This window comes from Talpa europaea, assembly GCF_964194135.1.
Source record: "Talpa europaea genome assembly, chromosome: 6".
Classification (NCBI taxonomy): Eukaryota; Metazoa; Chordata; class Mammalia; order Eulipotyphla; family Talpidae; genus Talpa; species Talpa europaea.
The window spans coordinates 131,010,903-131,037,707 of NC_140072.1; the positions used below are offsets into that span (position 1 = coordinate 131,010,903).

The window sequence follows — 26,805 nt, forward strand, 5'->3', positions numbered from 1 at the left end:
CTCCTGCCTCATTTAACATTGTTTTCCTGTGGTGCCAGGATGCAAACCATATGGAACTTGCAAAAAATTATGTTCATCAAAAAGAACTTCATTTGTGTGGTAGGAAAGGAGAGAGTTTTGGTGCACAGTGAGTGTTGTCTAAGTGTGTGTGCTTTAAATTACATTTTTCTTTAAAAAGACAAAAAGCCTTCTAGAGTTTTAGGATCATTGCTGGCTACTTCGAAAATAGCGGTTTTGGTTTGGGTCACCATTCTGAAGTCTTCCATCCAGCCCAGTCCTACCACCACGGGGCAGAAGTCAGGCCGTGCCTGGGCCTCTCCGTCCTCCACCGGCCATCTGAATTCACATCTGTGTCTGTGCCTGTGCCGTGGCGTCACCCGCCATGTCATGTGGATCAACCATTTCCTGCTGCTTCTTCTTTTCTTCCTCGTCAAACTGGGCTTCTATCTCTGCTGGGTTGATGTAAGTGTAGTATCGAGCCATGATGGCGAATATCACGCAGACCACCAGGAGCAGGGCGGCAAACAGAACGTACTCGGCCCACTTGGAAGGAACCAGAGTCAGGGCAAGAAAAGAAAACCAGAATGCAGAGGTTATCAGAATGCACGTGTTGCATGTCCATTTTCTTGCTTTGTTCTGAGGGAAGGTGTGTGGATAGGAAACTGGTGGGTATTTGGGGCTAGGACAGAATGGCCAATCATTGTCCCACACAGAATGGCCAACTTTCCTTGAATGCTTAAGTACAAAAAGAACATTTTTCTAGTAGCAGGAGGATACAGAAATGTCAGGTTTAGGGCATATGAGAGAGAGAATATTGCTCACACCCAAGTTCCAGCATGCAGCTGGTCTCTGGAAGGATAGGGACCAAGAGGACACCAGGAAATACTCTTGAAAGAAAAGAATGTGCTGGATGGTTTGAAGTTAAGACTCACATGTTATCCTATAGCAAAATTGAGGCCATGAGCACTCTGGCTAATTGGACCCCTTGCGGGGTAAGTAATGAAACCAAAGGGGTGAGGGACAACTCCCTTGGGAGATGGATATGCTGGTCAGTTGAAGGAGACAGTTTCAGATTCATAAACGCCCTCATTTTATTTTAGCTGGAAAGGTGACAACAACTGTTAGAATGGCTTGAATAGGTACCATGGAACTTTCTGGATCACATGTCTAGCTCGGGGCCATTAAGCTGCATTCATGGAAGCTAGGAGAGCTCTATTCTTTGATGGTGAACTACATTAAGGTGTCAGTATGCTCACCAAATCTGGTTATTTTGGTTGTCCATTTCCATCTATAAGACCAAATTGCAATAAGAATCTGGACATGCTTGCCCTTAAGACCATTTGGTAACTACCCAATCTGCGAGGACTGGCCATCAGTTGAGATGACTGTGCAGGCCCTGACAGCTAGGGAGGGTCACCATGGTGACGACAGGATGAGCAAAGGGCTGTGCAACCTCCTTTTCACCCATACCTGCTCACTGAACTGGCCTGCTCCCGCCACAATCAGCACAATGATGTTGCCGATGGCCACGGTCAACAGCCACCCTGCTTGAAGCACTGACTTCATGTTGGAAGGAGCCTGAGGAAGCAAGAGACACAGAGAATCCCAATCTAGAGCTCAGCTTTGGGGCAGGAGGACACAACTCACAAGGCAGCTCACTAAGCAGACCACCTGCAAATGCACGTTACAGGTCAGGCTGGATTAAAGGTATGAAGGGTAATCTCTGGGCTACCCAGCCACCCGAAGTCTTGTGTGGGACGAGCATACACTCTCCACATACTTGTAAAGTTACTATCTCCTTGAAATAGATCTTCAGATGAACTGATTCTATTTTTCCCAATAGAGCTTCCAAGCAAAGCAATCCAGCCAGCTATGCTCCCCCCGGCCCCCAAGTGGAGGCTGTTCTCTGGCTATAAGTTTGCTCTTCTGTGACCTTCTGTGACCAAAATCTCTCTTCAAAGCTCTGTCACTTGTATTATAGCTGTGTCCTTCAGGAGACTGGGAGGTCAGCTCTGAATGGGATGGTCTCCCTCAGTTACAAGCTTCACTGGAGAACTTGGAGGTCCTGGACATTGTGGGAATATGAGGACCCTAATTTGAGAAAATAGTGGGGGCTCCAGGGAGACCTCAACTGAGCCCTCATGATCATGAGGACACAGAGCTAGAAAGGAGCGCTGTTCTGAACAGCCCACACCATGTGGTTATTCCAGAATATAGAATCCACTCACCACACCTCCCTCATTAACAGCCATCAATAGTTTTTCCTGCTCAGGACTTTAACTCTCCCATGTACAGCTGACACAGACTCAAGCTAAACAGAGTAATGTTCTCGGGACAAAACTCAGAAATCTTGCTTGCTGGTTGACACCATAATGCTTTCTAGAATTTTTAAAAATTTTAAATACATGGCTAACCCCCTATTTAACTGAAGTCCCAGCAGCATTTTCTGAAGCCAGGGGAATAGAGGAGAGATGATAAAAGCAATAAACAAGAAACCTGAGAATATGAGAACTCCAATCCGGTGACGGAGAAAACCACTTCGCCGCAGGTCATGAGGAAATACTGGGGGATTTGCAGAAATATGCTCACTTTGTTGGGGCTCATATCTTCTAGCACTTGCAGCTCAGGGCAGTTGTCACTCTAGACCAATAAAGCCAGTGTGAGAAGAAGAAATGAAAATTGAGACTCTTCTAGTCAGGCACGCTGAGTTTGGACTGCTAGGATCACATCTTGTGACTTTTTTAAAAAAAAGATTTATTTATGCATACAAAAACTGGGGTACAGGCCAGAGGTATGGGGGGTGAGAGGATTCACCAGGGACAGAGTGGGGAGCAGAACAGGCAGATCTACTGAAATACACTGCCGAGGGGAGCAGCAGGTGAGACAGGAGAGGTCTGCTGCACCATGTGGGTGACCTCCCTGGTGAGGGATCGAACTCTTGCCAAGGTGGCTGCAATAGCTTGATAGTGCTGAGACTTTAACCCCTGAGCCACCAGGGAAGCCCACATCCTGTGATTTATCAAGAGCACACGTGGAGCGCAAATATGCAATGTCACGTTTCTGTTGGCGATGGGCGGCTCTTGGTGGGGTTTGAAATATGTCCATTCATATTTTCCTTTTAAATAAGAGAGTAGGCGGAAGTCAGATTTGCTTACAGCGTTGCCACCCCAGTCTGTTTAATTTTATTCTACTGGTGAATTTAAGTTAATGATAACTTTAAGAATCAGTGGTGAACTGGATGAATTCTAAGCCCGTTTAAAATGCAGGTCTTAATATTACTCTAGTTAAATCATGACTCTATCAGCATTTGGGGAGGATGCATATCAGCATTTGGGGAGTAGAACCTCAGATCAACAATGACACAGAATGAATCACCAACCTTACTTCTGATGACGTAGGTATATGCACTACCGTATAGAAGGCTGTCCGTTTTGAAACTAATATCACAGTGTGGTGGAAACGTTTTGCTTATTGTGATGTTTTTACTATGAAAAGAAAGAATAATATGTGTTAACATTCTTGGCGGGAAAAGCTGCAATTTATCATTTAAAGAAAAAGAGTTGAAATCCTTGCACTCGGGAGCAGTAGCTAGTAGAGATACTTACACACCAGAACGGAAAAATTTATATTTGCTGGAGTTGTAACTGGTGATATCAGCATAAACTTCTCCATCCACTGTGACATTCAAGGTCTCAGCTAAAGTATTTACAAATCTGAAACAGAAAATCATCTGTCTTGTCACTGGATGATAAGATGATTTGCTCTCAGCCACAGCACATGCACCTGAACTTGGGCCAGGCTCCTTTCAAAAGGAACTGAAGATGTTTACAGATTTTTTTCCATCACAAAGGCACAGAGTAAGCAAGTCTGGCTCTGACGCCATCACCCACTCATGAGAACACACGGGGAAGGATTTATCCAATACAATGCCAGGAGCCCTATGCTTTTAATTTTGACAGGAATCGCACTAAACTTCTCGATCACTTCAGGGAGGATTCACGTCTTTACGGCATTAAGTCTTGCAATCAATGAACACAGCATGTCTCTACATTGCTTAGCTTTTGATTGATTGATTGATTTCTTTCATAAGACTTTTGTAGTCTGCGGCCTTCAAATCCCATATATATTTTGTTATGTTTACAACTAGTATTTCATCTTTTTTCGAGCTGTAGTAATTGGTGTGGTGTTAAAATGACAGTTTCCAATCATTCACTGCTAGTAGATAGAAATAGGGTGGGTGTTACACTGTTGGCTTTCTATCCTGCGACCTTTCCAAACTCACTTATTGATTCCATGAGCTCTTTTGGTCTAGTTCTTGCAACTTTCTCTGCAGACAACTGTGTCATCTGTGAGTGGGGTAGTTTTATTTCTTCCCTTCCAAGCTAGGTGCTTTTACTTCTCTTTGTTGTTTCATTGCATCAAGAAGGACATGGACTAACATAGAGAGAGTGGACAATCTTATCTTGCTCCTGATCTTAGGGGGAACACATTTAGATTTTCATCATCAAGTATAATGTCAATTTGGGTTTTCTTAGATGTTCTTTTCAGAGTAAGGGAGTTCCCTTAGATTTTTACTTTGCTGAGCGTTTTTATCAAGAGGAGATGCTGAATTTTACATCGAATGCTTTTTGTGTATTTAAGGAGATGATGCTATGAATTTTCCTCTTAAGCGTACCAACATGATGGATTTACATTGATTCATTATTTTTGAATATCGAATCACCTTTCATTCTTGGACTATACCTCGTATGCTCATTTTATTCCCTTGTTACAGTTGGATTCTACTCTGGGGATGAATTACTTCTATAAGAAGTGGTTATAGCTTGAGTTTTAAAAAAATAAACATACCTGATTCCATTTTTTCCATCTGGTGGCTTGCTGTTAAGTCCATCATTTATCTTTGAAAAGAAAACATTTTCAAGACTAATTGATTAAAATAATTAATTGATTAAAATGTTTAGAGGAACACTTCGACTCTGCGAAGGACAATGATGCTGGTATTTATCCTGGCGCTGAGGACCATGATGACTGCATCCGAAGGGCATCACTCTTTGGCCCTGATTGTCACTGAAGTTAAAATGAACTCCTACCACTGGTTATACTTGCTGCTCGGAGATTCCACAGAGCACTGATCTCAAAGAACTTAGAACGAGCTACTCAACAGCTCTCTGATTACCCACAGGACCTCAAAGTCTTCATTCTATATTGTAGTTGTATAGAAGCTCACTTAAATTCAACTCACAGACTTCCAACTACCTCTTCACTTACTCCACAGCATCTTTACAGGCTGAATGATATCTAGATACCTATATATTTGTCACAAAATATGCTTTTTATAGCTTTTCTCTGATATATACTATATATATTTTTAGAACTGCTCTAATTTTCTAATTACTCATTTCAAAATTTTAAATGAATACAATTAAAGATATATTTAAAGCTTTATCTCAAAAAGTCCCTAAAAGTATACATGTCTACTTTCTGTATCTTTCTACACTTTCTACAGCTGTACACACACACACACACACACACACACACACACACACACACCCAGGTCACACCATGCCCAGATGTTCTTTTAAAATTTTTTTAAATTAAAATGACAAGTCCCCTCTTTCAACCAAATTTTATTAGAAGTCGAATGACTTGTGTCCTTGAGTTGCAGAAGGAAATAATTTTGAGGATTCTCTAATATAATACTGCATAGTAGTAAAGAAAAGTCAGACTACTAGAAGGTCCAGCATCACAAATATAATAGGTATCCGGGTTACTTACCACTCGGTAGTTATTGGTGTTCCAGAGTAGAAGAGTATGGCGTTGGCCATTTGCAAATTGGTAATTGATTGGAGTGGCTGGCGTTTGACCAGAAGAAATGCTTATACCTGTCAGTTTGTTTGCATCAAAAGTCATATAATCAGGTGTCTAGAACGAGGGAAAGAGGTCATAGTCAGTGCCAGAGTCTTGTTCTGCACTGTGTCAGTGAACATTTCATGGATTACAATTTGAATTTCAAGTTCCCATTCATTCACATGAAAAATGCCTTCAGGGGCCCTAGCATTGGTTTGTCTCAGTTTGTCCCCCGTGGATAAAGTTGTTTAGGACACCTTGGAAAGGCGCTTCTCATATGGCATTTTACTTGCGCTTCATTTGATGAAGACGGATGTTACGGAAATCATTTCACCACTGGGCCAAGCAGCATTCCTGCTGGAAATCTACAGTGGGCAGCCCCAGAGTATGTGTCTGACCAGCTATAAGGATGTGGTTCTCAGTGATGCCTGGCTAGGAATGAGACTAGTTCCACTGAAATATCTGGCTTGGGTACCAAGGTTCCAGAATTTTAAAAGCTCCCTGAGTGATTCTAATAGGGCTCAGGCCAATGACCATTCTACTGGCGTTTCCAATCTTGGTGCTATTGACATTTGGACCAGATCATTCTCTGTTGTGGGGGCATCCCTGGCCTCTAAATAAGACACCAACAGCACACTCCCAGTTGTCTCCAGAGGTTGCCAAGTGTCCGCTGAGGCACAAAGTGGCCCCTGGTGGAGAGCCACAGACCCAGAACCTGACTATCTAAAGCTAGGTAAGTGGCGGCACCAGCCTTGCTAATAAGGCAACATTTCAGACCTACTGATCAGGAATCTGCATTTTACAAGCTCCCCAGGTGATTTGTGTGTGCCTGAGAGGTGGAGGCACGTGGGTCCAGAGTGAAGGCCGAGAGACAGAGGTCAGGACACTGACATTTCACTGTTGGGCTCATCCTGGAACTGATCTAAGGACCAGGAAGATCAGTTTCTCCAAATCCTGTTACAACTCAGGCCAGAAGATGAAAAAGGAAGTTGCATCTCCTTCTACTTACTCGAAAACTGCTGTTAACCGTCACTAACTTGTCAGGAAAAGACACGTTCATTGGATAGTTTCCTACATTCAACACGTTAATTTGGACTTGGTTTGGTTTGGCGAAGACTGGAAGGGTTTTCTGAGCAAAATAAAAGGAAATTGGTGGTAAGGGTTTTAGCACATATTGAAAATACTCTTCAACATGGTGCTGGAGTCATTGCCCCAGCCCCAGCCCTGGGTGCACGCCAAACAGGCACCATGGAGCTTCTGATGGTCCACCTCATGGTGTAGAAGATGATGTTTGTACAGAGCATGGAAGTGACCTGAAAGCAGCTGCTCCAGGCCAAAGGATGGCAGGTTCTGACATCCTAATATCTGACACCCTGATATCTGGGGGGGGTCAGAGTAACCGCTGGCTCCTGAGGGCTGCCCTCCCCCAATGCTGTGCCATGGAACTTGGAGAGCCCAGGGCTCAGGCCTGCACACAGTGCTTGAATCATCCTTTCACAATTGCTGTATGCCCGCCCATCTCCACCCCGTCATGGGGGTCTGCCTTTGCCTTACGATGCCCGCTCTCACACCCCAGTCTCACTGAAACAATCCATCTCTCTCTTAGCCCCACAGCTCACCCTCCACAAAACTAGCTGCATTCAAGAGATAGTGGGTCCACCACACAGCAGCATTATTCACAACAACCCAGAGGTGGAACCACTCAAATCTCCACCCGCCGATGATTGAGTAAGCAAAACGGTGTCCACACCCCGGAATAGTCTTCATCTTTACAAAGGAAGAGACTTCAACGCCAGCCACAACATGGACGGACGTAAGGCCTGATGCTCAGTGAAAGGGGTCAGACACAAAAGAAGAAATATTGTCTGATTCCAGCTACCAGAGGTGCCCAGTGCAGCCCTGTCTACAGCTACAGGAAGCACAAGGGTGGCTGCAGGATCTGGGCAGCAAGGATGGGGGGAGTGGGGCTTAGCTTTGCAAGATGAAAGCTTCCTGGAGACCAATGGGAACAGACTCAGCATCATGAACTGTACACTCAGAGGTGGCTGAGACGTTAAATTTTATATTATGTGTATTCTGCCACAGTGAAACATTTTAAAAAAGAAATTAAGAGGCGAGGGAGCAAGAGAGACAGAAACAGAGAAAGTGACATGGGGGGGCAGAGGGGGAAGGGGAGAGAGAGGTGGGGGACATGAAGAGGCTGACAGAGGAAGAGGGAGGAGGGAAAGGAAGAAAGGCAGAGAGACAGAGAAGGAGAGAGCAAGAGGGAGTAGTTCCCTGTGTCTTGCGCCTGATCTAGGAGTAGGGACCTGAGGAATCTATTCACCCCACTGTGGATCCAACAAATCTGTTAGCTTGGGGACTAAGTACCACTCGAGACATTAGAACACAAAGGCACCTTCCAAAGACCATTCACACATATTTGAAGTACTGCCTACTGTGAGTGTGAGCTTTTGGAACCAGATTGCCTATGAGATAGAAAAGGAACACGTTCCAGAAACTTCCCGTCCCTTATAAACACTGTATTACAATGGAAGGTCAACTGCATGGAGCTCTGCTCTAACTGAGTGCACCCAGGCGAGCCTCTGCAGCCTTGGCAGTGGCAGCTGGAGAGGACTACTTTGCCCCAGGAGCACATCACCCGTAACTCCAGGATTTAGTCTAGTGGCCAAGACCCAGTATTCCCTGCGCGCCTACAGTCCTGCACTTCTGAACACTGTGGCTGAGCCACTGGAAAAAGCCCTGGGGAATTTGAAGGGCACTCACGTCAACTTCCATCTGCACAAATGTGGTAGCCACAAAGGCCATGGACGCCAGGAACATCCCCACTACCATCTTCCTCAAAGGGCTGAGGGAGCAAGAGAGAGCGTGAGGGTCAGCCAGTCTCCAGCCAACCAGCTGGTGATGATTCCCCAGAGGTCATCCAGTCCCACCATCCCCAAGACCAGGTGCTCCCCAACACATGGATAGAAAGCCATTTTTTCTCTTATTCCAGAACCAGACTGAGGAGGTTAAAGGGGACACTTTCTCATTTGCAGGTTTACATTTAATTTCGAGAAACTATGGTTCGAGCAAAATGTTGTTTAGAGTTAACATTTCTATCATCAGAGCGATGAGAGCGCCTCCATTAGGGGCTTTTTCAAGTTGCCATAATAACAATTTTTTCAAGGTCAAATTTTCAGAAACCTGGGCACAGAGACAAGGAATTCAAATACCTGTTTTTAAAAACTCCATCGGGGAGAAGGCATGGAGGGGAGGGGGTCAGAGACACAAAGGGGAGGGCAGCTGCAAAGCCCTAGGACTCCCGAAGTCTGACCCTGACCCCCAACCACCGTCACTTACGTAAAATTGAAGCATTTGGCGATCAGAGGGTACACCACAGCATCCACAATGGGGACCAAGATGACAATCAGGACGGCATTAGCGGTCTGCAGAGAAATGGCAGGTGCTGTCAAGGCTGTCTCAAGGCCACCTTGACCTCTGAGAGCTACTTAAATATTTTCTCCTACCTGCATTTGATCCGGCTGGATTTCAATACTTCCCTAAAAAGAGGGGGGGAAAATCTCATTGATGTTTCCATAGATGATAAATGGGGGCTGGGGGTGGGAGAGTCATGACAGGGAAGGCAAAAAGGCACAGAAGGATTAAAATAGAGGGACCAGGGAAGGCCAAATATCTGGATTCCCGAACTTACGACTTTCCCGTTCATAGTAGTTGCCTGCAGCGTCCATCTTGAGCCCTTAAAAACAAACAAGTTGGCTGCATCACTTGGGAACATGGATTTCAAACATGTTACAAGTCAATGCTGAGCCTTTTCCAAACCAGCAATGACTTCTGAGTTGTCACAGGCTTTAAGCATTTTGTAAACATCAGCTTAACCTCCCATTTCCACCATCATATTGGATTAAACCAAGCCACTTGCATTTCTGCCATACAAATGAATCCAATATACCACACCTCCTTGAAAACAAACTACAAATTACCTCTCTGAGATCAAGTTGTCCATATGAAATACAAAAAAAAAAAAAAAAAAAGCATTTCTAGAAGCACTGACATCACCTGCAAGGTGAAAGCAGCTTCACTCCTACAGATATTTTATTTTTCTCGGCATCAAAGTTTCCAGAACATTAACATTGTTAAGAGCCATTTCAACAGCCCAATCTGTCCTAAAATGGAATTCCACTGAAAGGGTATTGGGGGCCTCCCTGCTGGCGCACTGTGAAGCTGTCTGCAGCCTCTGCAGCACGAGTTCGATCCCTGACCAGGGAGCTACCCACATGGTGCAGCAGACCTCTCCTGACTCGCCCGCTGCTCCCCTCAGCAGTGCATTTCAGTCAGTCTGTTTGTTCTGTTCCCCACTCTGTCTCTGGTGAATCCTTTCACCCCTCCACTTCTAGCCTGTACTCCAGTTCTTATATGCATAAATAAATAAATCTTTAAAAAAAAAAGGGTAGCCCAGCTATGGTCAACCTATTTTAGAGCAAAAGATGACTCAGGATGATCCGGTGAGAATGATTATTTCCCTGGGGGACTAAACACGATCAATCACCACCATGGGGGGATGATGTAAAAGTCACGAAATACATTGCCAAGTAAGTTCTTAACCTCTGCCAGTCACTGGTATCGGTGAGGTTGCATCCTCACAGACTTATCCGGCTTATAACCCTCCAAGGGGTAAAGGGATGACCACCAGGCCACCCAGCTAAAAGGTGATGATTGTATTTCCAGCATAATCCTATACCAATAGCCAGTTTCCAGCCAACACGCCAAACTGCTTCCCTGCTCCTTAAGATGCTGCTTTAAATTCCTTATTTACAAAGAAGGAGATATGTGTGTGCTCATTTCACCCCAAGAGATGGCTTACTCTTACAATAATCCTTCCTGCACCATCAAACCACATGTGTTTGTCCATTTGTCTTAAAACTCCAGTTTCCAAAAGAAACAATATCTCTGGCTACTGACTCTTAAGCATTCAGCTTTTGAACCTTATTTTTAAGAATTCCAGGGCACGCCTCTATGGACCTCAAGCCAACGATCTGGCTCTGGATCCCTGCTCAGGGGAACATGGTTCTAGCGGTGTCACTCAGATCCCTGGCTGGCGCTGCTAGCGTCTTCCAGTTCAGAGTGGAAGGTGGAATCCCCTTCGTTGAAATGTTGTGGACCCCATAGGGGACCATACACCCATCTGCCAGGACGTGCCAGTGGGAAAATGACCTCTGCCTCCTTAGTTTTCATTGGCAAGAGTCCGGGCTACTTGGATGGAACCTTGCCCAAGCCTCCTTTCCTTGACCCTACTTCATTGTTTTGTTACAGAAATGTGGAGAGAACCATCTAGAGTTTGGTTTTTATTGTTAAAAGAACACAATGATCTAACAATGATCAAATAAATGAACTATAAAAATGAAACTGGGAAGAACATTTTTAGGAGTGAAATGCTAAGTAGGGTTTAAAGACAAACAGACACAAAGCTTGACCTTACCTGCTGATCAAATAAGGCCCAGAACATCGGGAGTGGAATGTACAGGAACAGCACCCTGGTAACCATCTTAATTTGGGCGATAAGCCGAGCCTATGATTGGGGTGGGAGAAGACAATTCAGCCCTGCCGTGTCACGCATGGTGGTCAGCAGTGTCAGGCAGTAGAGCAGACCCATATGCATCTAGAGACAAGCTGGGAGGTGATGAATGTCCCAAACACCCACCACTGGTTTCTTTAGACAACACTTAAATTGTGAACTATTTAAAATATGAGTAAATTGGGCCTCCCTGGCGGTGCAAGGGGTTAAGCACCACACTGTGAAGCAATCCACAGCCTCTGCAGCACGAGTTTGATCCCCAGCCGGCCAGGGAGCAACCCACATGGTGCGGCAGACCTTTCCTGACTCGCCTAGTGCACCCCTCAGCAGTATATTTCGGTCAGTCTGCCTGTTCTGTTCCCCACTCTGTCTCTGGTGGATCCTCTCACTCCCCACCTCTCTGGCCTGTACCCCAGCTTTTGTATGCATAAATAAATAAATCTTTTTTAAAAAAAATAAATAAAATATGAGTAAATCATCAGTTTTAGAGGTAAACGCCTCCAGTTTAAATAATTCCACTTCATGTGACTCCCACCACCATCACCACCTCCTCTCTTCAAACTAGTTCTGTGATCACAACTACATGTAATTGATGGCAGGTGATTCCAAATGAAAAACCAAGAGAAAATGGGGCCTCCCTGGTGGCGCAGGCAGTTGAGCCAACACTGTGAAGCTGTCCACAGTCTCTGTAGTGCCAGTTCGATCCCCGCTGACCTCAGAGCAACCCACATGGCGAGCAGACCTCTCCTGTCTCACCCGCTGCTCCCCTCAGCAGTGTATCTCAGTCAGTCTGCCTGTTCTGCTCCCCACTCTGTCTCTGGTGAATCCTCTCACCCCTGCACCTCTGGCCTGTACCCCAGTTCTTGCAATAATAAATAAATAAATCTTTAAAAAAATATTATATATATAAAAAGAAAAACCAAGAAAAGATAATACTACTTCTAGATAAATCACATCCGTGGTATAGAAAACATTCGGACAGAAAGTAACTTAAAATGCTAATGGAAGTTAGAGGACACAGGTGAGAGTCTGGCTGAGTAGCCTAATAAGAACGTCTTAGGGACATTCTTAGGGATGTCATGGCCAGACGTTCCCTCTCTCCAGGAAGGTCAGCGGCCTGTGGAGGTCGGCGGTCACTTACGTCGTATTTCTCCTTGGCCCAGTCCAACCAGTGCTCCCTCTTGGGATATTGTTTACTCCGATGCCGGAACCTATTTTTGATGGCAAACTGAAGGGAGGAAGAAAAAAACCAAATTTTGAAACAGAACTCACTGCTTTATCTTGAAAACACATTTCATTTGAAAACTAGACTTGAGGGAGAAGCAAAATATAAGACAGTATGTACGAGTGTGGTGATGCTGTTAGCAGGCCGACTGGGCACTGATTTCTCCTAATCTCTTTCTGACGGTGAGCGTTTGAGCTGGGTGAGCAGGGTCCCACTGTTACTACCTTATACCCCGCATCCTCTAGCAAGGAGAACTTTGCAATCTAAGTATTAAGAAGTAAAAGCAAAAAAGGTGAAATTCATTCAAAACATTTTTTATTTAACCTAAGATATATCATAAATGATCTTAACGTGTAACCAACATTAAAAAACTAGTAAGAATTTTTCAAAATCCAGAGTATATTTTCCACTTATGACATGTCTCAATTTGGATGCTAATTTTTTTCAAAAATATTTCATCTGTATTTAATTTTCATAAAATTTATGCTTGAAGAAAACCCAAATTTAGTAAGTTCTCCCAAACCAACTTAAAAGTTCTTCAAGAACTGAACTGAGCAACAGTTGGAAAATTCACTACATGGCTAGATGTAAATAAAAAATTAGATAATTAAAATTAAGTGAAATTCAATTAGAAATTCTGTTCCTCCACTGCACTTGCCACATTTCAAATGTTCAAGAGCCACTTGTGACCAGTGGGACCCTCGAGGACAGGTGTAAAATACAAGTACTATGGCTGCACCAGGGACAGTGAGCACGAGCTGCTTAGAAATACATTTACAAGAAAATCAAAGTTACAGTTGAATAGATGTGATAACATCAACCAGAAAAATACGCTGACCCACTCTTCGTAACTTTAGGGGCTTCTAAGAGTCCTGGTGAGTGAGCTTTTTAGGAAAAGCAAAGTGCATTGACAATGATCAGTGCAGTAAGAGGGGTGATGAGGATGATCACCGAGGACAAGCAGGGGGCTAAAAAGCAGTAACTCAAAGCCGTGGGCTGACTTTAGGGCACTGGGAAATACGCTGCACATGGCGGTAAATAGCCTGAAGCTGTTCTTCAGGAATTTGAATGAAGTTGCCAATTACTTGGGAAGGAAGAACTTGGAAAGATAATTCTTAGCTTGGGAAAAAAGTTTTAGTGGGAATCTGTCTGATGTTAGAGGAAAGCTCAGGAGGAAAACGGGACAGCTGCAGAGGAAGAGAAATTTTGTGATCCTCAGAGGACACGTTTATTTCATGAAATAAACTACACCTGTCTAATTTAATGCAATAAAGTCAGGCCAAGGGAAAGTAAGACCGAGAATCAACGCAATCAATGAGCACATGAGTGCAGTGTTTAAAGGAAAGTGAAAGCTTCACTGATTTTAATGTAGAGGAGATAGAAGGTTCAAGGGGGTTACGTGTCGCTGAGACTGAGCCACTGCAATACTCACCCCAATGCACTTGACCACTTTGGCCATGATGTTCCCCTGGGGCTGGAGCTTCTTGTACATCCCGCTGCCCATGACAAATACAACTGGAGAGAGTAAAACGGGTGTCAGCGCGGCGCTGGCAGAACTGGACCTAGTAGGTACTCTTTCACTTGAGTTGTCACCCTCTTAGGGGAGTCCTGGGCCACTCACGGGATGGGTTTGCCCACCCATCCCCGTCTAGGAAGTCGCAAGAGCTTCTGGGTAAGGTTATGTCTGTGTCCTCTTGTACAAAGGCTGAAACCCAATAGTATGCGCTTCCCCAAACTCAGGGCAGCCCACAAGACCCTCAGCACAGCCCCAGAAGTGCAGACTCTATCCCTCTTTAAAGGGAGACCAGAGGAGTGCATGCGTTCATATAACCGATTTGATTAATGTAATATTTTGCAAAAGTAAAAGCGCAACTCTGATTTTCTGGTTGTAATGACAAGAGAAATTTCTTCTTTTTTCTAAATTGTCAGAAAAAATAACAACTAATCTGTTGAAATGCTTACTTACACTTATTAATTTATTTAAAATATCTATAAACAAACATTTATAAACTTAATTGTAAATATATGTATAAATGAATGTTTGAAATTTATATACAAACACATATATTTATAAATTTATGTATACATTTATTTACAAATAAATATATTTATGAATTTATTTTATCATCATGGGATAGAAATATAATAATTGACATCTGGAGTTTAACACTGAGGCAATTTTGCCATCAATTTTCTTAGGAAAAGCATTCTGTGAAGGTAACTTAGAAAAAATGCATTTCTGCAACAGACTCTGAAAACATAATCCCTATGTGAGGATTTACCTATTTTTGGATGTTTACCTAATACCACAGCCCAATAATTTAAAAACACTGGATTGACTGGATTCTACTTGTTTCCCTTGGCTTAAGAGGGTCTGAGTTTTTGATAGGTGCCAACCCTTCAGAAGGTGTCTGTATTACAGCTGTTCTTCAGAGGAGAATGCTTTATTTTCTCGATGTTAACCTTCCTCAATCCAGACTTGATGGCAAAGATGATTTACCCAATAGATTGTATTTGTATTTGTTTGCTAACTCTTTAAGAGCCTGTTTAACTGACACCTGCTTAACTCATTCAAGCTTCAGATGGTTGCAGATAAAAATTTCCAGAAGTGGTGCTGGTGCATACGATTTTGGCCTTTTCTCCATTCCTCCATAAGAAAAAAAAAACACACTCTTTGATGTCAGAGTGACTTACACAGAATAAATGAGAATTTACCTAATATCAATCTAATCCAGAGTTCTGATATAAAACAATAGGTTTGAAATCTTTTCTATCTTCTTGCCCAAAATTAGAGCGCAAAAGGCACTATTTCTGTGGGACGTGGCTCTATTTAAATAATTATGGAAGAAAATGGACATATAAAAAGGGGAGAACACTGAGCTCTCGCTTAATTCTAAGGGTAAAGCTAAATCGCTTAACGTGAGCAAAAGAGGTTCAAAAGGGACATACTTGATGCCATCAAGACCTGCGAAAAACATCAGGGAAAGTGCCAGAGCTGGCGGATTGCTACCTCTCTCGAGTGGGAAAGAGCTGTGAAGACATGAGATGGTTGCTGGACTCTGTTCTTTGCCCACAGTGAGAGGCTGAATTGTGTCCTCACCCCACAACTAAAGATGTTAAAGTCCTCATCTCAGTCCCTCAGAATGTGACCTTACTGGTAATAGGGTCTTTGCAAATGATCAAATTAAGATGAGGTAATGAGGGCAGCCCTATTGCAACATGACCGGTGTCCTTATAAAAAGAGGCAATCTGGACACAGGTGTGCAACTGGGGGAAGCCATGGGAAGACTGGCGTTCCGCTGTCCTAGCCAGGGAGCTGCTGGAAGTAGGAGGGACCTACCCAGTGTGACCCTACCCAGTGTCTTCAGAGGACCACGGCCCGCTGACGTGCTGATCTCCAGAACTGGGAGATAATAACTAAATTTCTCCTGCATAAACCACTCAGTCTGTGGTATTTTGTGATGGCAGGAAACTGGGATACCTACCATCTTTTAAGTTAGACTATCTCATGTAGTAAACTCTAGATACTTCCTAAAATGCCAATACCCAGAAGTGCAAATGAATGCAAGTAATACACAAATATTCCTCCCAGCAGGAAGGCATTTTAGTAGAAGCATTTTGAGATGATAACACCAAAGAAAGGTAGATGATCAGTAGGGTACTGACAACTGGACAGGTTGCCATGGCTTCAGGCAAGTTGTAGAGGAGCACATATTGATAAAAATGATGTCCACTGTCCACTGTCCACTGTCCACTGTCCGCCAGGGGCTCATCTAGTCTAGCAGATTCTATCACCTTCATCTTCATCTGCTAAACAGAACCAACCTTTTAAGTGTTCAACCTTTGAGCTCAATTGATGTCTATTCCAGTAAACCCTCTTTTTGTCCCTATTCTCTCTGAAACAACAGATCAACTCTACATTCTTTGAATCCTCAGAACATATTTAATACAGGATGGCAATTTGCATACTATTTATTACAATTTTTCAGATGGTTTTAAGAAAATTGGTCTCAATAGTTAATGTGAGGGCCTCACTGTTACAGGCTTGTGATAACTGATTTGTTACTTACGCAGAGCCACAGCCATGAGAGCAGCAGGAACCCCGAATGCCAGTGGGTAACAAGACTCTTGACCTCCACATTTTTGAACTGGGGAGAAATTAGGAGATTAAAATTCACCATGGGCATGAGTAATACTTGCATGGTTACCATTTTTAAAAAATCCCTAACTGGTTACTACAGACTGTTGTTACTTGATGTTCTAGATTTAGCCATACGCCTTATTGATGTCCTTGCCAAATGAGACAAGGACATCAGTAGTAAGAGCAGGCAGTGGAGACAGGCTCTAATCTTGGCCCCTGAGGAGGGGTCTCCTATTGGTCAGGCCAAAACCATTGGGTGCTGGTGTTCTGTGGATTGTCCTACTGGGGGAGATCTAAGGGACCTGGATACCTTAACTTGAAGACAGTGAAAATTAGTAAAGGAAATCAGAAGTGCCATGTGAAATGAGGATTGTTAATGCCAATAAGAAAACAAATAACCCAAGGCAGGAGTTAACAAACTTTTCTGTAAAGTTTGTAAGTAAGTAAATATTTGAGACTTTGTGGACCATTATAAGGTTAGATGGTCTTTTTTTTTTTTAAGATTTATTTATTTATGCATACAAGAGCTGGGGCACAGGCCAGAGGTCTGGGGGGTGAGAGGATTCACCAGAGACAAAGTGGGGAACAGAACAGACAGAATAACAGAAATACACTGCTGAAGGGAGCAGTGGGGAGACAGGAGAGGTCTGCTGCGCCATGTGGGTTGCTCCCTGGCCGGCTGGGGATCGAACTCGTGCTGCAGAGGCTGCGGATTGCTTCATAGTGTGGTGCTTAACCCCTTGCACCACCAGGGAGGCCCCGAAGGTTGGATGGTCTTGATCAGATTTCTGGATTTGGCCGATGGGCCAGTTTTGTAACCCCTGAGTAAGCACCTATTTTTGCTCTGGAATCCTAGGATTGATAAGGAGAAAAAGCAAGACTTTGGAAGGGAAACAGAGATTACCAGAAGTCCTTTCAAAGGAGTGCTGGAGCCTCCAGAATAATCTGATCCTTAAGGAGGTTTGACTTTTGTTTTTGACTTGTTATTGCATAGTTCTATAAAGAACTGGGTAGAAAATGGACAGTCATGCAAATATTTTCTCCTAGTAGTTGTACAAATGGTTCATGGCAATGCAACATAATTTTTTTCCTTGCAAGGAATATAAATCTCTGTCAGTCAAATCCTCATTTGAGCTGACCCACATGGCACAGCAGACCTCTCCTGTCTCCCCGCTGCTCCCCTCAGCAGTGTATTTCAGTCAGTCTGCCTGTTCTGCTCCCCACTCTCTCTGGTGAATCCTCTCACGCCCCCAGCACCTCTGGCCTACACCCCAGCATAAAATAAATAAAATAAATCTTTAAAAAAATAAACTGATTATAGTGGCCTCTCAGGTCCCTCATAAATCAATGTTAGGTAAAACCTAACATATGCTCATTTTATATTTGTATGAGAATCACGATTTTACCTTTAAAAATAATCCTTTAACACGTTCTCTAATTCAAACATTCATAGTACATATTCTAGTAGAACCAGGAAGGAGGGGGAAGGATGCAAAGAGAAGAGGCATCTACAAGAATAGAAGCTTCTAAATTTTTATACAAAACAAGCAGGAATGGGTTGTGTCATATTTAAATATGTATCCTTTGAAGAAATACATAAATCCCCAGAAAATATTTTATTTCGTATTTTAATGTGATTCGTTGTGGACACCATGATCTTGTTATGGTCTAATTTGTTCCCAAATATTCTCTTCCACATGGGAATCTAAATGGTACTTTAGAAAGTACAAAAATTGGGGCGCTATTGATAGTTGCTGACTCATTCACTTTCCTGGGGCATTTCTAGAAATATCCAAGATGACAGGAAAGCAAAGATGAAAACCTTGTCCACTAAGTTGTTCCTAGGCCCTGCACATCAACGCCAGCAAAGCCTGACAAGAGAAGGTCATTGACAACCCAGCAGCCTGTGTGTCCCAAACAGCCTCTCCTGGCTTTTCTCTTAGAAGGAGCAAGGACTTTGCATTAATAGTAATTTAGAAAATTGAACTGTGATGCCGAGGGTGTTCCCGATCCTTGAGGAATCATTGGGATAAGTGATTCAAGCATGATTAGGAAAGGAAATAAAAGAAACTCATATTCTGGACTTCAAGGTGGGCTCCTGCTTTCATCTGCTCACTGAAGCGTAAAGGGAGACTAGACAAGATGAACAAAACAAGGACACAACCTTCTACCTGACTATCTCCCACAAGCAAAAACAAAAACAAAAACAAAAACAAAAACAAAAAAACCCCCGAAATCCCATGAGATATGTTTACCTCTGAGCATAGGGGTGATGATAGTAGAGAGCAAACTTCCGGCATTAATCGCCAAATAAAAGATGGAAAAAAATCTGTTTCTTTGTTTTTCCTGTAATCAAAAGGATAAAGTTTCAGTAGGATGACACTGGTTTTATAGCTACTGATGGAATGTAGTGGTCATCTGACGTTACTCCTGAGTCCTGGCGCACTTTTAAGAAAGAACAGAATGGAGAACAGACTCCAGCCGGGGGACTGGATTACCTGGCCCTCTTCAAACTGGTCTCCACCGAATGCAGACACGCAGGGCTTTATTCCTCCAGTTCCGAGCGCTATCAGGGCCAGGCCAATCATGGACAGCACTCTAGGGAAAGAAAGGGGGTTACTGCCTAAGCCAGTAAAAGCAGGAGCCTCTCTTTCCCCTAATTTCCTTCAGGGCACCAGGCCCAGGGGTGGTATGAGAAGAAAATTCACAAGAGTATAGTCTTCAATTATTGTTGTTGTTATTTAATCAAATTTCATCAACTGTTCCACTGGTAGCCTTCAAATCTTAAGGAAGAAATGTGCACGGCCCAGGAGCTCATCCAGCCCATTGCATTTACACATCACCTGTTGCACCTAGATGTCATGTAGATTTGCAGCTTTAGAAAAGATACTGAAGGTGCTTATTATTTGGTAGCGATCTTTGACTTTATTTTTTCCTTTTCTTGCTGTTGTCGCGAGCGGTTTGCTGTTAAAAGGTTTTCTAAGGAATATGTCTTCACAAGTTGAATGACATTTGAACTGATGGCCCTTTAAATTGACACCTTTATCTAATCATTTAATATCCAGAAAATATTAATGCAATAGTTTGAATACTGAAAAATATTTATGATTGGAGTTTAGAATAGCTACGTGAAATGTGTAAGCTTCACCTCATGGTGGACTCATCATGGCTACTACTAGACATTGGAAAACATTGTTTAATTGCAAAGCAGAATATTCGGTTATGTAGCATGATGTTAATTTGTTTATAGTGTCCAGATGACTAGAAAAAAGTACAGCAAAAGATTTATTATAACCTTTAACAATAACTACAGGAATTATCGACAATAATAAATAAAGGTTATTTACTTGTATTTGTTTTGTGATTTCCAAGTTATTTGTGTATTACCTGCTGAACTGAAAGAAGTTACTCATTTGATGTACCAACCCTCATTTTGTAGTTTCATTAGATTTGTAATAGGTATGCCAGATTTCAGGTTGTATATGTATTTCTTTCCATATCTTTATGGTTGCTATTGTTACTTAAAAATACTATAAAAGGTATTTCATGAAACAGATAAAGTCATAGAGAAAGAATTCTTTAAAAATCAGCTCTGGATTAACTGGCTGCTTTCATTTTGTTTGCCTCTCAACAATTAGGGAAATTTTTCAGAGAAACCAGAAGGCATGCAGAGAGGTGGAGCGAGATTGATTCGGCATACTGGTGGGCTCAGTGGGATTGCTCCCAAAAGACTGGGCCCTGACTAGCAGGAACAGAAAGGGTTTATACAATGTGTATGAGGAAGCTTGCTATGCTTGAGCTACAGCTGGTAGCATGGGATATGTGGGAGTTTATCAGGAACTTTCCATGTTATCTGAGCAGGGGTCATGGCAACCTCGACCGTTATTGTGGGCAAGTTGTTCAGCAGCCCTTAGCAACTTTCCGCTTCAACACAACTTGGGTTTAGCGTTTTCACTCTAAGCATTTTAAAACACAACAAAAATGTGGCCAGTTGAATATTCTATTCCACGCGCTCTTGTGAGAATTTCAGGACTGTTCTGGCACGAACTCCATGAAATGAATTCCACATCTCAGCTCTCTTAGCCGAGCGCTTGCCAGACAATGTCCTAGGAGCTTTATCCCAAATAATGCCCAGCAGTCTGAGATGAGGTAATATTGGTAAACATGAGGAAACTTGGCATAGAGGTTAAGAAACTTGCTCAAGATTACACAACTAGGAGGGTTAGCATTTGAACCCACACCACCTGGCTCTAACACACTGCCTGGCTCTAAAGTCCATGTTCTTAATCAATAGTATAGATTAACACACTGAGATGTGGAGAAGATGAATTGCCCGGGGTCACAGAGCTAGGCTATGAGGGACCTGGGCCCGGATGCCGCCACCTGAGCTGTTGGGCTGTGTCTGGCCCCTGCCCCCACTGACAGCCTCCTTGGGCACCAAGGCGTGATCTCATCAAGGGACCTAGTCTGGACGCAATCTGACTAACAAACCAGAAATACAGGGATTGCAGATATTAATTTGCATTTCAATTCTATTTCCCAGTCCATAAGATGGCTGACTAATTGACTAATTGGTCAATTGATTTCCTGCACAAGGGCAGGAAGTAAATCTTGACAATCTGTGTTCTAGGGCAGATGGCAGTGAAGGGAAATAAATCTCAAAGGAGGATTTGCCAACAGGATTTTCCATCAAGAACTCAGAACACAGGGCTGGAATAAATGTCTATGAAACTGAATGACTGAAAATTAAGTGAAAGAAAGGTACAAAACAGGACCTCCAAGGTGCAGGGTCTTGAGGAAACCAGTGCAATTAGGACTAAGGTCTGCAAGTTGTGTCCCACTAGGGAAGCTGAATCTACCCAAACACCCCATGCACTCAAGTGAGATGCGCCCAAGATAGAATTGAGTCTGGACAATGGCGAGACTGGTGACAAGCTGAAGACCCAACTCTTAGTCAACCAAATAGCTTTCTCAGTATTGCTGATGAGAGAGAAAAGGCCCCCTTGCGTTTATGGTGAAGTTGGAGGGAAAAGATAAAAACGAGAGCAAGTGGGGTGGGGAGGGGCGAGGGTAGGTCAACGGTCAGCACCAACTCACATGTGCACGGGCAGGTTGTCAGGCTTCCCATCCTTATTGGTGTCAGTGAGTTCAGTAATTGAGCTGACTGCCGTCACCACCTGTCCCAGCGTGTAGACAATGGAGAGCGACACAATGGTCCTGTGTTCAAAGGGGTTCAGAGAATCCAGATTAATCACCTAATGGCAGTCCACTCCCTACCCCACCACAAAAAAGTTCCCTGCCTCTAACTTTCCAGCCATGAAGATACTTGCTTCTCAAACTCGAGTAAAACTGGTAACTCTTCAAAAGGCAACGTTCTGGAGAATGTGTGGCTTAGTGGGCATGTTAGAGCAGTCTTCGCTGGCGGTACCGGGACAAGGCAAAAGACCCATTTTATCTTTGAACAAAGTTGACTTTGAACTACTCATTTGACCTTCATTTTGCTGCTTCTTTGTTATGGACACATGAATTGTTCCATCTGTAAATGACGATGAATCTCTTTCTCATGTTATCTTTTCATCACTGGTGTCTGGAGTTGGTAACCCGCGTCACATCTACAGTGCAGATAAGGTGGTATTGACAGAGGTACTGCTGGGAGATTCGTCTTGTCAACAAACAATGTAAACTTACAGCAGCAATGGAAATACTGCCCAGTGCTGCAATTGTATGTTCTCTTCCTTATGGTTTTCTTTTCTTTTCTTTTTTTTTTTAAAGATTTATTTATTTATTTATATAAGCACTGGGTACAGTCAGAAGCGCGGGAGGGTGAGAGAATTCACCAGAGCCAGAGCGGGGAGCAGAGCAGGCAGAAGGACCGAAGCACACTGCTGAGGGGAGCAGCGGGCGGCAGGAGAGGTCTGCGCGCCATGAGGGACCCTCCTCCGGTGGCCGGGGAGCAGCCGGGGATCGAACCGGTGCTGCAGAGGCTGTGGGCAGTTTCGCAACCCAGCGCTCAACCGCTGCGCCACCGGGGAGGCCCCCTTATGGTTTTCTTGATGCTTTCTCTTCTCTAGCTGACTTTATGGTAAGAATACAGTATATAATACATATAACGTACAAAAAATAGGTGCTAATTGACTCTGTTACTGGCGAGGCTTCAGTCAGCAGCAGCAGTTACATTGTGGGGGGTCGACAGCCGCTCTTCTGCCTCTCTGTGGCTGCAGGTGTGTAGGTGGCCTCTTCCCCGCCTGCTCCCTTTGCAAAGCAGCAGAGGCGGCTCCCTCCTGAGCTGCCACCTGCGGCTACGCAGGTCTCTCTTCTAACAACCCTGTGCCTTTCAGGGGCAGCTCCTTCTGCCCGCTTGTGTCTGTGCAACCCTCCTTGACTCCCTTCCCTTTTTATAATAAACTTGCCCTTTTGAATATTAAAAAAAAAGTTCTGTGCCTCCCTGGTGGTGCAAGGGGTTAAGCGTCAGCACTATGAAGCTATCCGCAGCCACTGCAGCCACATGGCGTGGCAGACCTCTCCTGTCTCACCCGCTGCTCCCCTCAGCAGTGTATTTCAATCAATCTGCCTGTTCTGCTCCCTACAATGTCTCTGGTGAATCCTCTCACCCTTCCGCACATCTGGCTTACACCCCAGCACAAAGAAATAAATAAACAAATAAATAAATCTTAATAAAAAAAAGTTGCAAGGGAGTCAAAAGGGGTGCTGGGATTTTCGGATGCCATGGCGCTCAGTGCTTTCATCCTACCCCTTGCTGTTCAAGGGCCTCCTATATTAGAAAGACTCAATGTTTTATGGAACTACTGTAATTAGTGCTATGTCTTTAAACAGTGAGAGACCCTTATCTTGTGCCTGGTAACTACACTGACCCAGGAACAGACCCACTGGTTATTTTTGTGTCATGTTGAATATTTTTGAGACAGTCAGTGATTATTCCTGCTTCTCCCCATTCCTGCTTGGGCCTGGCAGAAACTTTTCTCCCTCCCTCATTAAGTCCTAGGACTTCCTGAGAACCCCTACGGGGCATGCCCTGGGATCTCGTCCCATAGGACCAGGTGAGCAGCTCCTGACAAGGCGGCGCGTCTACTAGGGGTTTGCTTGTTCCCCCAGCCCTCAACTCCACACTCACCGACACTCCAGGAGGAACCCCTAACTGGTCGATCGTGCCCCTGCTACGATCTCAAGATGAGACAAAGGTAAGTGTTGGCAGGAGGAAAACAATCCACCACTGCCACCTGGCAGGCCGGTGCCACGACTGAGATCCGGGGATGAGCAGGAGCCAGGAGCGGGGCTGACGCTCTCCTCAAGAGTTCACTGAGCCTTGAGTCCTTGCTCCCACCCTCCGCCATCCCGCGCCACCAGCTTGACCCGCCTCTGTCACTTGCTAACAAGAAACCACTCACTTGAACTTGCCCAGCCACGAGTCGGCAATGATGGCTCCGAGAATGGGCGTCAGGTAGCACAGGGCGACGAAGGTGTGGTAGATGGCGGTGCCCAGGTTGTCCGTCCACAGGAAGAAGTACCGGAAGTACAGCGTCAGGATTGCTTTCCGCAGAGGGCAGGTGGAAGAGAGGGGGGCAGATCAGGACAGGGTTGGGCCAGGGCAGCTGGCCACGGAGGGGGTGGGGGGGTGGGGCTCGTTACCTTTCATGCCATAGTAGGAAAACCTTTCGCAGAACTCATTGATGACGATGAAGAAGATGCTCAGGGGGTAGCCCAAGCAGGTCTGCCAGAGAGAAACAGTCTCAGGTTGAGATGTGCCAAGAGCCGCTGGCAGGAAGGGTGGCCCATGGGCATCTAGGAACGGGGAGCCGCTGCCCCGGGGGCGGAGGGGAGAGCATTGAGGGTGTTTACATTTTCATGTCATCCCTTTCCACGTGGAGACATGAACTCAAGCCCCGAGTTTCAGTGTTAGGCTGAGCAGGACCACACATATGCAGAAGTCCCCCCAGAACTCGGCACTGCACCCCCCACCCCAGGTCCGAGGCACCCCCCTCTGTGAGTGAAGCTAAGGGAGCACAGCTACGAACACTCAGGAGCAAAACCTCTTCGAGGTCCTCGCTGGAGAGGAAGGGAGGGCGCTCACCTGCGACTTGGACATCCCTGAAAGGAAAAACAAAAGGCCAGCGTCAAAGTCCAGTCTTTGCAAGGCTCCTGCTCGGCCTCAGCCCAGGCCCTGCATGTTCCCCGGCCGGCCCCCCGCTCTGCGCCAGCCCCTTTTAGCCGGGGTGGGGCTGCATCTGTATTTTCTTTAAATGAGCCCCTCGGGTCATTCTCCTGTGCACCTCGCAAGCGAGACTCCCGGCTGGTGCCCAAGCCACTTCCTCCTAAAAACACTTGAAAGGCTGCCTGTCGCCACAGGCCACCACCCAGACCCGCAGCCGCCCCCACTGTCTGACCTCGGAAACCAAAGATGCAGAGGGTGGCCCGTCCTGCGACCTGGGCCCGCCGCCTTGCAGCTCTGTCCCTGTGCGCAGAGGGCTCCCGCCACCCCAGCCGCTGCCAGCCCACCCCGCATCCTCAGCACACCAGACCAGGACGCCTCCACCAGGAAGGTGCCCCTCATGCACCCCTCCCTCCTGGAAGCTGCCTCTGACCTCCTTATTTGCCAGAGAGTAATAACAGTATCTTTTTGCCTCCCCCCACCACAGAATCACATGCTACCGCCCCATCCCCACACCCCACCCACCTCTTTCCAGAGCCCATGCCCCAGCAGGGCCTGTTGTTAGAAACATGATTTAGGGAGCGAGAAGAAAAAGGGTTTGAGCCAAGTGCCACCTGCTTCCTTCTAGATAGCAGATGTACCCCTGTTCCCACTGCCCTAGGCCTGGCCCCCCTGCTCATCTCCCCTAAATTTTGACAAGAGCTGATCCAAACCCTCATCTCGAGTCTTAACATCCCCGGGTGCTGCTCCCCCCTGTCCCTACGGCCCCGTATCGATCAGTGTCTGTCCTGCACGCCCCCTCTCCAAGAGGAGTCATCTCCCTTCCCCTCCCCAGCACCCACTGGCCACATCTTAGGGTTCCCTGTTGTCAGGGTCCCCTGGATACCCCCTACCTCTAATGGAATCAGTGACCCCACAGCAGTGGTTCTCAATGTGGAGTGTACCTCTAAATCCCCCACTCCCCCAGGGCTTCTGACAACAGGTTGCTGTCCCCACCCCCCGAGTCCTGACTCTAGGTCTGGGGTGACCCTCAGGCTTGCATTTCTGACAAGTTTCACTGTGATGATGGAGCCCGTGCGCCAGGGACCCCACTGAGAACCACACACAGGCCGTGACGCCCATCAACCTGATGGGGTTTCGGAAGTACGTCTGTCTGACTCTGAGCCCCCGTCAGGCCAGATGCCTGTGCAGGATGGAAGGCCCCGGGGCCAGCACCCTGCAGCCCCCATCGCAGCGCCTACCCCCACCTCCGCACTGCTCTCCCGGGGGCCCACCTCGCGCATCTGTCGCGCTGTGCTTTCATCTGGCGCAAGCCCAGGGCCCCTCCACCGAGAACCAATCCCCAACCCTGCAGGGGGTCCTTTCTGGGCCTGGACCCCGGAGCGCTCTGTGATGTGGGCATCTGCACTTCCTGGCCTGTGTGGCCTCATTCCCACCCACTGAAGAGCAAGGACGCTATTTCAGTCTTTGACCTGAGGTGGCCTCCCAGGGCTTGGATTCCAAGTCTTCCTGCCACAAAAGTTCTGGAAGGAGATTTGTCAACACGAACAGACTGATCTTCCCCAGTTAGACTTCCTTTTGGGAAGGGGCTGCTCCAGGGGGACACAGGAGGTGAGCAGGGGGTCTGATGTGTGGTTGGAGCTCAGTCTTGTTCCTCACCAGCTGTGTGCCTGGGCAAGCCCGTCTCCTCCCGAAAGCCCACCTTCCAAATGGAGATGGTGCCCCCCACTATGTGCAGTAAGAGCTCCACATAAGCCCGGGTGCAGGCACGCTCAGTGGGAGATGCTAAGAGCGCAGAATATAAGCACCTCATGGTGCTCTTCAGAGTGGAACTCACGTTTGTTGAATGA

At 45.5% G+C, this 26,805-nt stretch overlaps 1 protein-coding gene across 1 annotated transcript; it reads right to left on the reverse strand.

Annotated features, from left to right (window-relative positions):
• Positions 1–342: 342 nt before the first annotated feature.
• Positions 343–26,768, reverse strand: SLC15A1 (solute carrier family 15 member 1; the record flags this gene model as incomplete). The annotated part of the gene is made up of 21 exons (XM_084234908.1): positions 343–543; positions 1,471–1,578; positions 2,497–2,638; positions 3,606–3,713; positions 4,849–4,898; positions 6,857–6,976; positions 8,614–8,695; positions 9,190–9,275; positions 9,357–9,389; positions 9,542–9,586; positions 11,327–11,416; positions 12,564–12,650; positions 14,080–14,162; positions 16,718–16,795; positions 19,044–19,134; positions 19,287–19,386; positions 21,886–22,005; positions 24,195–24,336; positions 24,436–24,517; positions 24,878–24,894; positions 26,615–26,768. 21 exons carry the CDS (start codon positions 26,766–26,768, stop codon positions 343–345), a joined length of 2,019 nt encoding a protein of 672 aa, XP_084091034.1.
• Between the last annotated feature and the right edge of the window lie 37 nt (positions 26,769–26,805).